The sequence below is a fragment of the Asterias rubens genome, chromosome 3 (genome assembly GCF_902459465.1).
Source record: "Asterias rubens chromosome 3, eAstRub1.3, whole genome shotgun sequence".
In the NCBI taxonomy this organism is placed as follows: Eukaryota; Metazoa; Echinodermata; class Asteroidea; order Forcipulatida; family Asteriidae; genus Asterias; species Asterias rubens.
In genome coordinates this window covers 1,365,490-1,383,687 of record NC_047064.1, presented here as the reverse complement: position 1 = coordinate 1,383,687, position 18,198 = coordinate 1,365,490, and the positions used below count along the sequence as shown (strand labels likewise).

Below are 18,198 nucleotides of genomic sequence, written 5' to 3'. Positions count from 1 at the left end.
AACAGGAAACAAAGTATAATACTTGGATGTAACAACCCGATGTCTTTGTACAATATCTTCGTACCTCTTGTCAGTAGACTGTACCCTCTGCTGTGCCATCTCATGAAGTTTCTTCAGTTCTTTCTGCCTCTTCTTTTCTTCCTTCTTCACCTTGGATCCAACTGTACGGCCAAACTCACGTGCCTTCAAGTCCTTCAAACGCTGTTCATATAAATCAACAAAGAAAAAACATGATTGGTTCCACTGCCCTCATGGAATTTCGCTTGGTTTATCATCTTCAAACTACTGCCAAGGAGCAAGCAACTTCCTCACAAACAAAGGGGAGGTCCAGTAGAATATCATAAAGTTTAAGGCACTGTTCACGTTTGGTTATTGTGAAAGACCAGTGTTCTCACTTGGTGTATTCAATCATAAGCATAAAATAACAAGCCTGTAAAAATTTGGGCTAAATTGGTCATCAAAGTTGCAAAAAAAATTATGAAAGAAAAAACACCCTTGTTGGACAAAATTGGGTGCTTTCAGATAGGAATAGAAGACTGATGGCATTTCCACTTTTTGATAACCCCTTGAGTTATAGATCAAAGAAGCTATTTGTATCCTCAGTGGTAGGGAAGTACATCAAAGAGCAAAACTTTTATTTACACGTTTGTATTTCATGTTGTGAATGATCGAACAAAACATTAATTGTTTTTAATTTTTTTGCCTTTTAATCTTTAAATGTTAAAATCTGAAAATTTGTTCTTCAGAAAGTGACTTGAAGGAAAGTTAAAGAAGAGTAAAGATAAATTACCTGCTTATGGTGGTGGTCATAGGAGTTGATGTGATTCTCATACTCTGTGTGCTTCTTATATTGTTTGTTACACAGCTCACAGAAGTAGCTTGCTTTCATCTCAGACAGAGCATCATCTTTTGCCTTCTCCTTCTCGGCATTCTCCTGAAATTACAACAAATGTCTTAAAGTTTTAAAGAGAATTAAGAATTCAATGCCAGTATAGAGCCTTTTTCACACTTGTCTATTTCCTGGGGTTTCCCAGAAAAACAACGGGCCGGCCTTTTTCACACTATGATTTCTTTACCCCCGGCCTGCCTCAGCTTATGGGCATACACGTAGGAATAGCCACCCCTGCTCTGAGGTAGAGGTAAGCGGTGAAACCCCTGGGGATGATCTTGAATTGTGCAGCCTGAACCCTGTTAAATAGGGACCTAGTCAGGGCCGGGTTGACCAAGGGGTAAATAAACAATTCCTGGGGCCTTCCCTGGGCTGCGTTCACGGTGGATAAAGCCCTGTTCATACTTCCTGCAAATGCGAAGCGAATTTATATGATGCAATAATCGGCACGCTATTCCGAATGTGACGCATTGATATTCACTTCGCACGAAGCATTCGCAGGCAGTATGAAGCAGGCTTTAGAGAAAGGGAGTAAAAAGGGCAAAAGAGAAAAGTGTCAACGGAGGAGGAAAGTTTGTAATGATACGCTAGAATTTGAGGGTGGGGTCAGGAGAATTTGTAATGAGAAGGTACAAGTTGAGAAACACACCTTGTATTTCTGTCTCAACTCTTCCGTGTCTTCTTTTTCCACCTCCATCTTACGTCGGTGAACTGTGACCTCCTCCGCTTGCTCCAGCTGAAAATAAGTATTTAAACTAATGAAGCAGTGAAGTTTTGAACAAAAGTCTTGGTGAGGACCACCAACTAAGAAAGATTTAAGATCCCCACCACCAAAATCTACCTCCACCGACAAGAGAAAAACAAGTTTTCATTTGGCGAGAGCTTGCAGCCAACATGCCCTTTTTGGGGGTTTTCTTCTATATAGCAGCACATTGTATCTCTGGAAAATGTGCTTTACAATTTTTTATTTATTATTATTATTGTCATAGCCCAATTTTCGCCAAAAGACATTCTTGTCAAAGAATTTTTCTGTATAGATATTTCAACACGACAAAATGTACAAATATTTGACATATGCAATGGCCAATTTCAAAATGCATAATGTACATGGTTGATATTTTAATAAGAGAAGTCTTCACTTTTTGCTTAAAAATATTGATGGATTGAGAGTGTTGAATGTCAGATGGCAGTTCATTCCATAGTTTGTGGGCAGCCGATGGAAAGGATCCGCCACCCAATGTGACCTGATAATACGTGTAGATACTTTTTAAATAACTATTACTTACACTATAATTGGCAGATGTTTTTGTGCACTTTGTTAAATGAAATCTCGTTGGTAAACATAGCTATATAAAATATAGATCTAAATAAATTTTCTAAATTTTTCTTAATTTTTCTAAATATTTGAGTCAGTCTGCAAAAATCAGGCCTAATATCTGTATGGGCAAATACAACTTTACTTCAAACCATGATGATGAAAAAAAAAAAATTATTTTATTAAATTCAATTTTTAAGATAAAGTATATGAATTAGAAAATGTCTTACCTCCATCTCCATACGCCCCATGCCCAATCCATCGGACTTGATGATAATTTGTAGCGGCTCAGTACAACCTAATGGACAAAAGAGCAAGCACCAAACAGACATAAATAGTCAGGGTGTCTATATCTCAATGTAGGTAGAAAGCCATGCCAACAAATTCAGCTCCAAATACTTTAAAGTTTTAGTCAAAACTGGTCGTTTCTTCGACTTGAAACTGGGCTAGACCAAGCGAGTGTTAAGGGGACTCCAATATTAGAATGAGAGAAAAGTATGAGATTTCAAACCACGACCCGATGAGAAATACTGGTTATATTTACTTTTTTAAAAGCAATTATAAAAAGTTCCCTGAGATTTGAAACAAGTCTTTTAAGAAAAAAACTTATTTCTTTGGAATGACCATCCACAAGAGTTCAGACGATCTCTTCATGGACAAACATCATTGAGTCGCTAGGCATGTAAACCACCCAAGCACCTACCTTAGAAACAATCAAATTTGTTTCATTAAAAAATATATCTAGTCTTCTGTTTTGCTGGGCAGTGGAAATGTTGCTTAGCTACTCTATGATGTCTGCCCAGTAGAGAAGTCAGCTTTGACAATAACTCTCTGAAAGGAATCAAACTCTACAAAATAAAAAACTGGACAGATTTTTTTTGTAGGGCAGACACTTTGGAGTAATTTATAACTCTAAAATCTCTACCCACAAAGACCTGTCAGTATCTGATTCACTCCAAAGTGGAAGAGAAGATCCGTTTGATCGCAATGAATGACTTCACTGATTCGTCAAAGAGTTTGATTCCGATCTAAATCAAGAAGTGATTCCAGGCAAGATATCAGAAAATTTATCTCACCATATGACTTGAAATTTTGGAGACTTACAACTCCAAACATTTCTGACACACATTCAGAATCCAACCCGTGGAACCATCCACCGTTTCAAAACACACTTTTTGTTGATCATTTACTATTGCAACAAAATTGTTTCGCATTTTTTCACAGTAGATAAATGTCTGTCTGTCTACAATGTCTATGATCAAAGCATATTTTTTTATAAAAACAAATCGGTGACATGCTTGCAAAAGGTTCCTGCATTCAACAATATATTTTAAAAATAAGGTTTTTGTTTACAGATTCAAATCTTAAATTAGGCGTTCTTTTTGCCTGTCAAAAAAATCTGTTGGTTTGGAAAACTGGTGAATATCAAGGAGCTTTAAGAATTGTTCATGTCTTTTGAAGGAAATTTATTTGATTTAAAATGCAGCAGTGCCCTCTAGTGATAGCCATTAAAGACAGACAGAGATAGCATCTAGAAGACGCCAAGCAGCATGGCAAAACAGGAAAGCTACAGTTAATGTCCAAAGGGGAGTAAGACATTTCCCGCTCTTTCTTAATCTACATCTCAGACACGTATAAGATTATATAAGATTATCCCAATGTTGCACACAACACAGTTTAAACCAAACTACAGACAAGAATCAATAAACACCAAAATGATGGGACAGTACAAGCTCCCTTCGGGAAAAAATGCACTCACTGGTCTCAAAACAACAATTTGTAACAACATTTTGGGACTACTCAAGCACTGTTATTGGTTCATTTCAATAGTTGAAAAAAAAAGAGGGAATGATGTTATATTAAAAAGTGCGAAGAGAGACAAATAAATATTTTTAAAATGACTGATACGTGTGCACAGTTTACCGTGAGTTTACGTCTCTGGTATTAAGTTTACTGTGGAGTACAACAGGAAGAAAAATTAAGATGTGAAAATCAACACAGAGTCGACAGAGAATGGTTGGGTGATTTTTTGTCTTCTTTCTAACTAGCTGTTGTTGGTTTTTGTTTTGTTACACATAGACTCAACGTTGAGGTTGACTAGCCATGCATACACCTCGAATAATCAGCATACATAATTATTTGTAAATGAAGACTATTATTATAATTGTGCACAGGCACCGTTCCGGTGGTAACTGTTTTCATTGCATGGCCCCGCCTAGATTAAATCCCGTATTGGTTTGGTTTATTTACCTAGGGTAGATACTGGACAGATACAAATTAGATGGCATACTGCAGGGCTGTTATTAAGCCAACTAACCAAATCATAAGCAAAAGTTGTACACAGCTGCTGAATTTAACACTCCAAGCAAAACGTTTTTAAATTATTCTGGTTATCGAATAACTGAGTTTGCATGTGAAATGTGAATCTGGATTTTGGTTAAACAATTTCTACAGACACTGTTAATCCTGAATCCTCTTTTAAATATAGCAGCTTGACAGTAGCAAAGCAAATACCTCTGATCAGTTTATTATGCTTGTTGGTTTGAGGTGTTTTTTCTCTCCTTAACCAAATATTGAATCCATCTTAAAGATTCATGGAATATCACACCTTAACCCCATGGGATGAATTGAGTGCAGTGCCAAGGCGAGACACTTGTACCTCGCCTTCAGCAGCAGTGCACAGACACACATCTACACGCCACCAGACTAATACAAAATGCCATTTTGAATAAATGTGGTTTAAGATGGTGTGAGTAGATGAATGTGGACAGGGACCAATGGACTAAATATTCAAATCTATTTTTTTATAAGTTGGCATTATTTCTCAAACGATCCTGCAAATAAAGAATCAGCAAATGCGGAAAAGAAATATATAGAATTCCACATTACCGCACATTTGCTTAAAATGTTGTAAAGGGAAACCCGCGAACACAGAGATGACACAAATCTGGAAAAAATGCTTGCAGTCTTCTTTAAAAAATATGTATGATTTTAACATATACTTACCATTATATTTTAGTACATGTATTTATGTGTATAAGTTTTGGTCCCCTACATATAGTAAACAGGCATATCCACATACAAGTACTTATCACATGTATTTGAAAAACATATCGTTTTTAGACTGACATCGGCGACAAAAAAGCTCAACTGAGTTCTGAGAGAAGAGAAAATTTATAAAAGGGGAAATCATAGATACAAAGTACATTGTGGTTTTGGGGTTTTTGTTTTCCAAATGAAACTTTGTTTCCTTTTTTCCACTCCTTTTTTGAGGGGCAGTACGACTGTATTCATGTACTAACAATGTACCAATCTACAAATGCCTTTTTTCAGGAGTAATTTTGACGTCAGTCTAAAACAAAAAGAGTGCCCCAAACATTTAAGATGAGGTACTTGTATGTGAATGCGACCCTGGAAAGCTACTACTGGAAGTTCTAATTGATAAACCCAGCACATGTTAACAATAATAAACCGCAAACAAGCTAGTTGGGGTTTGTACAGTGTAAATTTCAAATCAAGCACCATATAGATTGCCGTGCAGTTTAATTAAAACAAAAAGCTTGTGTAGAAGACAAACAGAATTTAGGACAGCGCTACTTTTAGACTAATAAAAAATAATCATTAAACTTTTTTCTTCTCACATCCAAGTGACGTTAAAAATCCTGTGTTTTGTTGTGCAAGAACCAAACTGAATTTTGTCTTTAGTTGGGAGTGATGACTCAACGAGATGATAGAAATGAGGGGAATTCTGTTGAGATAGCTGATGGGAGTTTTAACGGTTGATTAGCGTTGTTGTTGTTGTTGTTGTCGAACCAACCCTCACAGAAATAGTGTTTTGGTAAGGATGAAGTGACAATCTTTGGAGGTGAGTTAAAAGTGCCATGTGAATAGTGAATTGTTAAAATCTAAAGAGAGTATGTTGATCAACTACCAGCGTACCACAATCATCTGTAAAGAGCTACACGCCATCATTATACAGTTATAATCATTAAGAACAAAAACAACATTTTCAAAGCACAACAAGAGAACACAAACAAGCAACCACACCTTGGGGAAAAACAAAGACGCAATGTTTTGGGGGTTTTTTTTCTTCTTCTTTTTTTGAGAGAGGGATGAGTATAAAGCAGGAGGGGGAGGGGGGAAGGGGTATATGGGTTAGTGAATGACTGCCGAGATTCATTAAATTAAAAAAGCTAGAAATAATGAAATAAACAAAATTCAAAACTCCTGGGGGATACACACGATATTAAACCACTCGGCAGTACAATCGTAAAAAGAGTTGATGAAGATGTTGCATGCATGATAGGGTGGCTTACGCTCTCTATCACAAATTTGTTTTAAAAAACCATGGCAAAATTTCCCCCAAACAACATCGCTCACCGTTAAGTGTTTAATGAAGGTATTGATCAAAACTACTGATTGCTCTCTTCAATTATTTCAAAGAGGGTTGTTCTATCGGTTTATCTCGGCAGCAAACCCTTTGATAAGAACAGCTGCACAGTGTTTTCTGTTTCCTTCCTCCAGTTCTGGTTGTTCATTAATGCAACCAATTTGGCATCTGGATTGAAATAAATTTGGAAAGCTCTTCATCACGTAAACTGAACTCTCATTAGCATAAAATCGATAACGCAGCTGCGCTTACAATGTGAAGTACGTTTAGAGTGTATGTGTACAAAGGTTGATGTAAACATATCTCCAAAATGAATATTAGTATCTCTAATTAAAATGAATATTCATGTAACTTGTGAAGTCAATTTGCACAACATATTGAAAAACAATCCATACAATTTTTCAATATAGACCTCTCATAATCAAGACCTATCGATTTCAAAAAATTATTTTTGACAAACGTTTCACTGTAAGCAGCTGTTATTATCAAGTTCCGGTTGTTTTGAGGATACGTTGCCATGGTTTTTTGTCTTTATAAATAACACAAATGAGTTCATTCAGTAGGGCAGTGTGGATTGCTCCTAGATTTCCCCCTGACCATGCACTGCCACTATTAAGGGGGAGCTATATCCAAGCAAAGTAAAAAGACGGAGCAACCCACAGTACCCCGTGTTTGGAAAACGTCACTGTCAATTAGTTGCCCTCTCAACTCAGCATAACAAGATTCATAGCAAACAACCATCTGGAAACGGTTTAGACTCAGTTAATCTACATAGCAACAAGCCAGCGGGAGGTGCAGATTGATTCATAATAACCTCTAATTATTATCCAAATTACCAGTTTTTCCTATTTTAAGTTTTGTAAAGATACTCTCATTTTGCTTGCCCCTCACCCAGCATCTCTTGCTGGGTTGAAAATGACATGGAATTCTGTCTCACAATTGAACCTTCAATTGTGAATACTACAACAGTCTTCACTTGAAACAATTCCGATTTCCTCTTAAAAAATATCCCTTTTTTATTAAAAAAAGTACTAAAAACAGTAACTTTTGTATGTAATAACTATAAAGTCAACATTTGGAAAAAGTGTGTTGAGGCAATAAAAAATGTTACATGTTTACGAAGTGCAATGGTAAATGTCTGGGCAGTTTTTACCTCATCCATAACGAGCAATTGTGATGATCCAATCGTCTGAAAGTCAAAAGTGTTGTCAGCCAACAGTTAATTGGGAGAAGGAAGGTAAAAAAAACAGAAGATAGTACGACAAACAAACAAATAGTACGACAAACAAACAAACAAACAAACAGACAGACAGACAGACTGACAAGACAGACAGGACATTCACTTCATGCGACGACGGTTTGAGCATGAAATCACCAAATCACAGACATCAAATGATGTGTCACATGATCACATGCTTTGCCAACACACTCACATCCACACACAAACTTCAAGTACAAACTGAGGACTATCCCGCTATTTCGTTCCCCATCTTCCTTCCTCTATATTTATTCCAGGCATACCCTCTATGGTTGGTGCACACCGTTCAACTGAGTAAATATTATTCCATTTTGGTACAAGTCCTTGGATTCTACAAAGTACACATACATCCGCACAAACTAGTGTATACAAAGCTATTGCATCAGAGACCTACGCATGTTGGAAAACTCAATGGGGTTGTTAAGCATACGTTACAGTATAATAATTCTTAGTGAGAAGACAAAGCAAATTTTCTAAATGTATTTCATAAAGTCCCTGCTGATAGATTTCCTGAATAGCTTTTTCAGTCTACGGATATAAATACAAAACACCCATACATTACACCTTTGTCACACTGCAGCCATTACATCGGTCTGGTTTCCCGTACGCAATTAACGTTTTAAAGTGCTGTTGATGGATCAGTGAAAGGTTTCCGCCTGTTTTCACACGTGGCTTTGTTTGGGAAATTGTGAAAGATGACTGCCCTATGACAAAGGTCTATCATAGATCGATCTGGTCTGCCAATCCTAGGTTTACCTCGGCCTCTTGACAACCATTCCTGTGCCTGAAACGCTTAGCAAATGCATCAAAGCTGTCATGGCAGCATAAGGCCTTATACTTCACAGAGGCAACGAAGGCGATTGCCTCCGTGCCCCCAGGGTACTGCCTTGGTGCCCTCAAAAGGCTTCAGCGAAAATTTACAATATCCTAACAGGATGCTCTTTACCAAGGAGAAAATGCCTTGGTGCCCTTGCCCTTTCAAAAAATGAAGCATACAGGCCTACAGATTCCATGAATTTTAGAATTCATTGCTTAAAATGGGCCAGGCATGAGGATGAAACCTTGGGCGTGTTCTCTGGCCAAACCCTGATCGCTCTATGGGAATACACTACTTATACCACAATAACCCTCAGGTAGTGTTACAATAAAAATATATTCTCTGCAAAAACAGCAAGCCACCACCACTTTTTGATTATGAAATACAGCATTTTTGAAGTTAAAACTCACGACCTGACTCTCCCAACAATTACCCACATCTTCCCTTCACTGTATGAATAATGTGAAAATAAATGAACAAATAAAAAATAACTAAATTAAAAACATCAATTAGAAGTTCATGCACAAACAAAAAATGCATTGAGCCAAAAATCATTCTAATAAGTCAATCTGATTCTAGTGCATTTTACTCATCAATTTACTCAAAAACCCCACAAGGAAAACACACATGATAGAAAAAGATCACTATCAATTCTCAAAAAATCATTAAAAGCGTCCGAGAACAAGAAAGGAGATAATATTCCCTTTAAAACAAGTACCTGCAGCAATGCGGCTTCTGGCATGAAGTTACTGTGGGCAATACAAGAAAATGCAGAAACAAAAATCTGATCAGGGATATAGAGAAAAACCTATAAGTTTTATTTTGAGTACAGGAGCGATGTTTATATGAGTTTGTTAGCATGCAGACTATATGTTTATACCTCCATTATAAAGCAAAATGCAGCAAACCGTGGTTAGTAGTGGTGGATAGGGGGTATGGCTGGGTTTTTGTTTCAAGGGAAAGAGGGGGTCAGAGGGGTGGGGTGTTACAGTTGTGTTGGTGTGTGAGCAAGATGACAATGGTTAATCCAGGAGAAAAAGAAGGGAATAAATGTCAATGAAATTATTTATCTCATTTATCATTACAGAGAAAACTTGATGTTTTTTTTTGGTGGATTGGCATCATTTTCTATCCCTGCTTTTTTTTTTTTTTGCTACATTTTTGTTTCCAGAAGATAACTTTATTTGTTGATGCCATTTTCATGAAATTGTTAGCTTTCTCATTATTTGTAAATATGAACAAACTCCTGGAATTATCTTTCTTTTTTGAAAGGGGGTGTTGTAAAATCGAAGCAAACAGGTTTAATTTTGAAACGCTTTTGACTGAACACATAATGACCAAAAAGGTAATGACATTTCACCCCCTTCTTTATTACTCTGGATCCGCCCCCAAAAGATGAAATGTAAGGTACATGAGTCATGAATAGATTAATTACGAAGCCAAGCATTATTGAGTCAAACATGATGTACATTCAAACGAGTACAGTATGTTACACGGATCTTAGGTAATAAACTGTTTCCATGTAGTGCACTCAACCAGATACATGAACGTGAAAGTGAAATATACCCGAATGTATCTGATGTTTATTCTTTTAGCTGTTGGCAACAGTTCAAGTCTTGAATCAAGCGCACATAAACCTCAGATGTTTGCCTAAGCATTTGAAGGAAAGCTCTATTTATTCAGAGAAAGGCAACAATGCTGGCCTTGAATTTTGTTTCTTGAAGGAGCATAGTATATTTCTTCTGGTTAAGGGCGCTTCTATAATTATGTAAGGACATTTCTGAATTGCAACTATGCAAAAGTCACCACAGCAAAAGCACAGAGCACCACAGCAACTGCTGTGGGTGCGGTGGGTTATTTCAAATCCTCAAAACGTCATCTGTATTCTCAATCCGGGAACTAAGTTTTAGTGTATGGTCCGAGAAAATGTTTTTTTTAAAATGATGGGTATATGTGTCTTTCATACCTTGAGAGTGTTTACTAAAATGCCCATAGACGCACACAAACAGCGGGTACAAAAATAGCCAAAGTGGCTGCATATGGCGTATCCAAAAATACATGTACCAATTGCAGCCGCAAATGGATTATAGCACAATACCATTGTGGCTGTGAGTGGCTTCTACCAAAATGCCCATAGTGCGTGGCCACAACAGGCCGACACAAGATTTAACTTACTACGCTCAAACAAAAAAGTCATAACAAAGGTCATGCCCTGATTTGATATTTCCAATGCTTCCCATGTCAACATAATGTATGAATTTATAAAACAAAACCAAATCCATTCTTAGAATGTTTGTTTCCAAATACTTTAACTGAACGTCAGGTCATGGCAAATTGTGAGTATTATACAGTTATGAATAGCCTCTATAGGGGTATCAAAGTTTATAATTTTGTTTGCATCAAATGTTTGCAACTTTCCCAACAAAATGTGTTTTGAAAGGAAAATAACTCTATAATTTTAAAGGAATGAAACTTGGTTAAGTATAACTCCCTTTTGATTATCTTGATGTGTGTGTGTGTGTGTGTGGGGGGGGGGGATGAAACAGACTGGGTGATAACAAAGAGGAAGAGTTACATGAATGCAGATGTTATTCCAATCCTACACTAGAATGAACTATCATAGAGTATTATGGTATAATTGTCCATATATAGCGCCAGTATTAAGTTACGACTTATGTGGCCTTACAGCTGAAGGGAAAATCATATACGTGGGAGGTATGCACTTTTGGGCATGTTCAGTATACATGCATGAATGTTCAGTATACATGCATGAATCTTTTATGATATAATAATGGCTAAACACAAAACCAGTCGTAAAACTTGATAGGGTGAACAAATTATTATTTATATAATTTCTCTATTTATATTTGATTGAGTTCTTGCTTGCAAAGTGTTTTGAATTTAAGCTAGAATGTCTATTTGGAATTTTCAAGAAAATTACCATTAAAATAGCCAGCAATTTTGTATTTGTTGAATGATTTTTGGATGAAAACTTCGTTATTTAATATGAAAACGAGGAATTAAGTTTTTGTTGATAGAAAGTTTATAATTTACTTCTCATCGAGTGTAAAAGTCTGGAGGAATCAATGTGACTGCATCAACAAACAGTGCGACTAAAATCTCACAACGTTTATTAAGATGTGACGCACTTCAAAGACATCTCACTGAAATGTGCTAGCTTCCTATTGCAACGAAGAACTATCCCAACCCAGGTTAAGAAACTCATGCCTTGTTTTGCCTAAACTTAATCAAAGAGCCAACATGACCAGTATCTAAAAAGCTTTGGTGCCAAACAGATGTAAACCGATCAAGCAAAATGAGTAGTTTGTCAACCCAGGTAATTTTTCTTTTTTGTATATTTGAATTTTGAAACTGTACCACCTTTGGTTTAAAAGTTGGTGAAAGTAGCAACACCAAGAAAGGCGAGAGATAAAAGCTGACCAAAGGGGGATTAAAGTGGAGTTGTTTATTGAAAGTACATCATTTTATTTCAATGTCAATTTTATTTATCAGGAAGGAAGTTTCCAATATAAAATAAGATATACCTTGGCAAATTTTTAAAACAAATTTCTTTTTTGGCTTGTTTTGGCTTGTTTCTCCATACTGGTATTTCCGACAAAAGACTCATTTTGCTCGATCGTATCACATTATGAGGATGGATTTGGGAAGGTTTGAGGTTACATTTAGGTTACAAAGTTTCAAGTTTTGACAGTTACACAGAAAAAGGGATCAGTGAATATTTGTGCTCAACAGATTTGATGATGGGAAGAGGATGATAATGAAATAAAGAGGGAAGGATGGGTGGATTCAGTATGCAAGGATATGATGGATGGATGGGTGGATGAAATGAGGTGCTAAATTAAAGACAAACAACAAGATAAATCATGCTTGACAGCCAATGAAGAATCCAATAGTGGAATGGGTCAAATTGAAACTAACTCAAGCAAGTACTACATTCATAAAAAATGACTACGTTATATTTTAAATAAACAACAGAAAAATGGCAGCATACATGAAACAACCAATTTAAGTCTCTGGCCTTTTCTGGACTCTTTGCCGAGCCTGTAAGAGAAATGTGGACACTTTGCAGTTAGATGAGGAGGGCGATTTTCAAGACATGGTGTTATATGAGGCTTTCAATCAAGCCATATAATGCAAAGGTATAACAAAGACAGTCATAACCATGGTGATAGAACCTCTACGAATCCCATTTCCTGCCAAAAATTTAAGGTCAGACTCCGAAGAACTTTTGATATTTCATTTTCAACCAGCGTGAAATCAATCCATGCTTTAATCTTCCCAAGATCAAAGGAATCAAATCTATAAATTGCTTCATTTCGATCTTTGACTTCCTCAATCAAATACTTTACAATTTCCCGCTGCGGTGTTTTTTTTCTTTCCACAACCATATTTTGAGGCAATTTCCCGAAAGTTAATATTAAATTTCACCAACTCAATGAAGTCAGTGCAAATATCATCTCCATCCTTTTTCACCAAGATTGTCACAAACTTTTGTACATAAAAGCTGCTTTTATCTGTCGTGTGGAGTTTCACTGGTCCGCACTCTGTTCACAGAAACTGAAACTTCTCTTTCGTAAAATAAATATCGTCAACTTTGATAAAAGGGCTTGACTGTGTCCTCTTTGCTATACCCTTACATGTTGTATTGAAGTGCTTGGTCCAATAGTGAAGAATGGGAAACAAAGTCAAGAGATCATGCATTGTTTGTGTGTAGCAGACACTATTCACAGAGGTATTTACTACTTATTGTTGGAAATCTATACTCTAGCATTCAGTTGTTATTTTTGTGGCGGCATTATGTACTAATTATTTTCAGAGACTATAATTGTCCAATCAACAAGCCTTGGCACGAGCCCAGCCTGCACAAACCTCAACACTCTTTTAAGCAGGCTCAGATACCTGTATAAACTATCCAAGCAAACTGTTTTAGCACGACCTGATAAGCTGTCTTTTAATGATTGATGTACTTCCAAATATTCTGGAAGCAAAGTTTTGGTTTTTCATGTTATTGAGGCTTGAAGCATGCTGGTCAAATTGAGCACAAGTGTTGAATCTAACTTGTGTTTTTAGAGCACATTAAACATAAAGTAGGTCGACACTCCCAAGTGTCAATTATTCACAAAGAACATGCATATTCATGATGACAGTATCTCCATTTGGTTGGTCAATTATTGATGACATTAACAATAACAGCAATCATTTGTCCAATTACAAGTGAAAGAATGAAAGAAGACCGGAGGTTGGGGAGGTGCAGAGTTTTCATTGGGTTAGTCCTAGTGCTGGGTGTGAATGCAGTCATGTTTCGTTAACATCTTAACGTTAAGTGAACTGATTAACCAAAATCCTATGAAAATCCTCCAATCACACAGAACAGGACAATTAACAGCAAAAATAAAACAAACAGCCGTCGATTTTACCAAACTCTTCCTAACTTAAGACTAATCTTAGGACGTAGGACGAGTTCCAACCCTGCACTGTAGCATGCAGGCCTTAAAATTAATCCTAAGTTAGGACGAGTTACTCATCCTAACTCGAGATAAGACGAGTCCTAACTCTTTGTGAAATCGACCCCAGGTCTTTCCGATGTTTAGTTTCAATCTATACCTTCAAAAACAAAAACAAATTCTATTCTTATACCTTTGCAAATGAAAATAAAACTAGGTTTTGGATTAACACACATGTATCTAACTGGGTTAGTATACTTTTAGGTTGGTTAACCAGTTAAACTGTTATCACTCCCAGCACTAGTCTATTCTGTACAGAATACAGCAGACTTGTATTTTAGTAAACCCTCATTCTACTGGAAAACTAATTATGTGGGTGACCTATGTACATGTATACAAGGATGTTATAACTGCAAATAATGTATAGAAGCATTATTATGACAATGTTGCATACACTCCAAATGAGATTATTTTTACTGCCTGTGATCCGTGTGAACAAGAGAGAAAAGGCATCCACCTTTGTGACAAACAGTAAAAATCCTGAGCTAGTTTTAAGTCCTTGCTTAAAAAGTAGGAGTAATTTTGGTAACCAATTTGTTGATTCCCGTATGAAAGGTATAAGGCTCTACGCCTTTTCTTTCAGGCACACAAGCGTACTCTTTCTCAGTACTGGAAGGCCATTAGCAATAAAATAGTCCCTGCCCCCCCCCCCCAAAAAAAAAAGTTTCATGAATTGGTCATTTCTGTTGTAAGTATTACCACAAAAACTTGTTTCCCCATTTCCGTGCAGAATTTAACCTTTCTAAAACGGTTTATAAATGGCAGAATTCCAATCAAAGTTTCGTTTGAAAGACAATTTTGCACATTATTTGCTTAGAATGCTCTTCCTCTTGTAACTTTTCATCACATCCTTATTCCAGGCACACGACGAAAGAAAACATTTAAGACAGTCCCCGACTACAACTATTTATTTATTTATTTGGTTTAGCTGATCTCATCTAAAACGTTTATGTAGAATGTGAAGTAAAATTGATGAACCCAAGCAGGAAAGGAAAATGCAGTTTACATACACACGGCCTGGCATGCATTATGCAATTAAAAATGAGGAATCTATTTTTATTTTATCTGTGGGCATTCGTTGGCAAAAGCAATGCAAGCAGGGATTAATTTATTTGTGTATTCATCAAAAATGATTGATCAGTTCATGTTAATAGCCAGACTGCTGATCGACAGCAATATCATTAAAAAAAACTAAATGAAACTGGGGGGCAACCGTTTCCAATCAGCACAGCACCACACGTTGGCATGGAGATATTCCGAGGTTAACATAATATTAAATGAAATTGTCGCCCACTTCTGGAGTGGCTGCAGGGTTTTGCTTTTAATTAGACAACAACCTCCAGGGGAGGGTATAGGGTGAGGAGGATTCGAAAATTGAAGGCATGCAGTTTATGGAAACTATTTATGATTGTAACACATGAACCCTGTGCACCAATCAAGTTTGTGACGTAAGCGAGGTTAAGTTAAGGGAGAAATTAAAGTGAAGGATTAACACTGGTATATTAATCACACTTCTCGTCTTCTTAAAGCGATAGCAATTTTATTTAGCTTTCTTGGAGAATTTTTGATAGATGTGGGTTTTGATAATAGTATACTGTGCCAGCCTGCAATTTTGGTGAATGCATCAACACAGTGCACTGTCAACCCTCCTACTATCTGATCATTCAATGTCATTCACTGTTGGTTTGAAAGATACATTGTGTATGCTGTGTTGAAATCATCTACACAGTACATGCACACAGTCAACCTTCATACTGTCTGACCATTCGACATCATCCACTGTAGATTTGAATGATAGATACACTATGCCACCCTGCATTATGATGTCACAGTCAACCCTCCTACTGTCTGACCATTTAAAAAGATGCCACCCTGTAATACGATGGAAAATGTCTCTACACTGTACAAACATTGCACAGTTGTGCCGCCATGTTTTTAAAGGTCAACTTGCTGTAAATGTTACCATGAGTATTGGATTAATTCCTGGAATATTGTCGCCAGAAACAAATTTGTGTTAAACTGCACTGAAAAACATACAACATGACCGTTGTTGTTGTTGTTTATTTACCAAAAGTCAGTGGGAACACCAAGGTCAATGATAATCAGTTGATTATTTGAGATCATCGTGTGATAAGTGGTGTCAATAGTTTTATTACAAAGCATTAAACTTGTCAATGTTGTAAAAAGGGGCAAAGTGAAAGACACTCTGACTACTCTGATAAAAACATTGCTTTGATAAAAAGGACCCAGTGTATTACAATCCGAGGCGATTTTTAGTTGTCTTTTTAGACTTGAGAAAGACTCAAATTATAGTGAAAAAATAGTGACTATTTTCTTTTTTTGCATCTATACCATAGGTCCTTTTGATTGGTAAGCAGTTTGCAATCAGCTAATTCTACTTTTATAATCTCAATTTACTTGGAGTTGAGCAAAAAATTTCAGATATTGGTAAGACAATTGCTAATTACAAAATGTCATTTGCTTATTTGTAATTAGTTCCTCTGTAAATATACAAATACTGTGAACCAAAAAAGGAAATGTATTGTCATATTTTTAGGTTGTCATCTCTGTGTGTCATGCTGGGTAATGAAGCGTGACACTCAGTCTAATTAGTTTTTCCAATTCTGTCAAGTAAGAGAGTGAACTGTGGTAACCATAGACTATTCACAACCTACACTGTATGCCAAAATAGCAATGGTAATGAGTGTACATTGTATGTGGCTTCAATATGTTATGTTAATATGAAGTATACAAATAATGTTGCCTTCGTTTATAGATGATTGAGAAAAGCACTTTGTGAAAAAAGAGCAGTAATCATTGAGCCTGCTGAAAATACTCGGACAAATTTCACCCCCAAAAATTATTTCTAGTAGATTTCAAAAAGTTCAAAGATGAAGGGAAAGATAGGAGAAAGAGTGATGAAGTGCAATGCTGAATAATAAAGCACCCACGATGCCATAATGGTGAAGCACAAGTAGCTTAACATTCACAATAAGGAAACATGCAGAGGCAGCCAAGTTAATACTGCAATTCCTGTCTTAAAAACAAACAAACAAAAATCCAACAAAATAAACTGACTTCAATTAAAACTGTCATGTATTAAGTGAGAACACAGAAACATGCACTGTGTTTAACTTGTTTTTTTTTTGTTCAAGTACACAACCTCAGCTGACCTACTTTGTTTTGTAACTGTATGTTTCAATATCCATCGAAGAGTAAAACATTTTGATAAACCATGACACTTTACATACTCTTGAATGAAACTATTGGCATTTTAAATTTTTGGGAAACCGAATGTTGTGCTTTTCAAAGAGTATTTCCAAAAATTTCAAGAATCTGTCAACAACCGATTGGGGAAGATATTGCTGCGAACACTGTTTTTCAAAGAGTAATTTAACAATATAAATTGACGCACAATTTGAAGAACAAATTGGTTGGAAAAGCAAAATTGTTCATCACCACTACTGTTGCTTCAATCACAATTGTCTGCAGAAGATCCTACAGTGTTCAAGAACGTCCCCGCAAACTTGCCTCAAAAGTTGTGCTTTTTCAGTGATGAGACTCTGAGCAAATATTCTTGGTTTGCACACTTGTTCTAAGTAGTATTATGGACGTTGGTCTGTGACCCGAATAAAATTACTCAAAAGAATCGTCAATAACGAACATGTTAAATTTGACAATCAATTGAGTTTCTTTAATGCATGAATAGGTTCTTTCCAAACAATGCCACCTCAAGATGATGAGTTTAAGTCCTAAGAATACCTCAAGTGTAAAAACTGTCACCATGATAAGTGCATACTTCTGATCGGGTGTTAGGATGCAACGATGGATAGAGATGTTACAGTGTAAGCTTTGTGCAAAGACAGCGCCAAAACAGAAATGAAGCAACCTCAATATGTTTGTTAGTATACAATCATTTATTCCTTGTCTCTAAAGATTAGATTTAGTTCAACCTGCCAAAATGACATGCCGTCACAGTCACACACACGTTTATGTAAACTAGC

The 18,198-nt window shown here is 36.4% G+C and overlaps 1 protein-coding gene across 9 annotated transcripts in view; it reads right to left on the bottom strand.

Moving 5' to 3' along the window:
• The window catches only part of LOC117287949 (G patch domain-containing protein 8-like), a 42,228-nt gene that overhangs the window by 7,231 nt on the left and 16,799 nt on the right, over positions 1–18,198 (bottom strand). For 2 of the 9 annotated variants that reach the window (XM_033768602.1, XM_033768599.1), the window contains 6 exons: positions 12,682–12,731; positions 9,388–9,418; positions 2,435–7,783; positions 1,539–1,625; positions 791–934; positions 65–201 (listed from right to left, as the gene is read on the bottom strand). In XM_033768602.1, the coding sequence (XP_033624493.1) occupies positions 65–201; positions 791–934; positions 1,539–1,625; positions 2,435–2,536 (470 nt within the window). In that variant the 5' untranslated portion in view covers positions 2,537–7,783; positions 9,388–9,418; positions 12,682–12,731. Of the gene's footprint in view, positions 1–64; positions 202–790; positions 935–1,538; positions 1,626–2,434; positions 9,419–12,681; positions 12,732–18,198 lie in introns of all 9 variants that reach the window. The other 7 variants (XM_033768598.1, XM_033768607.1, XM_033768605.1 and 4 more) reach the window with 6 other exon arrangements.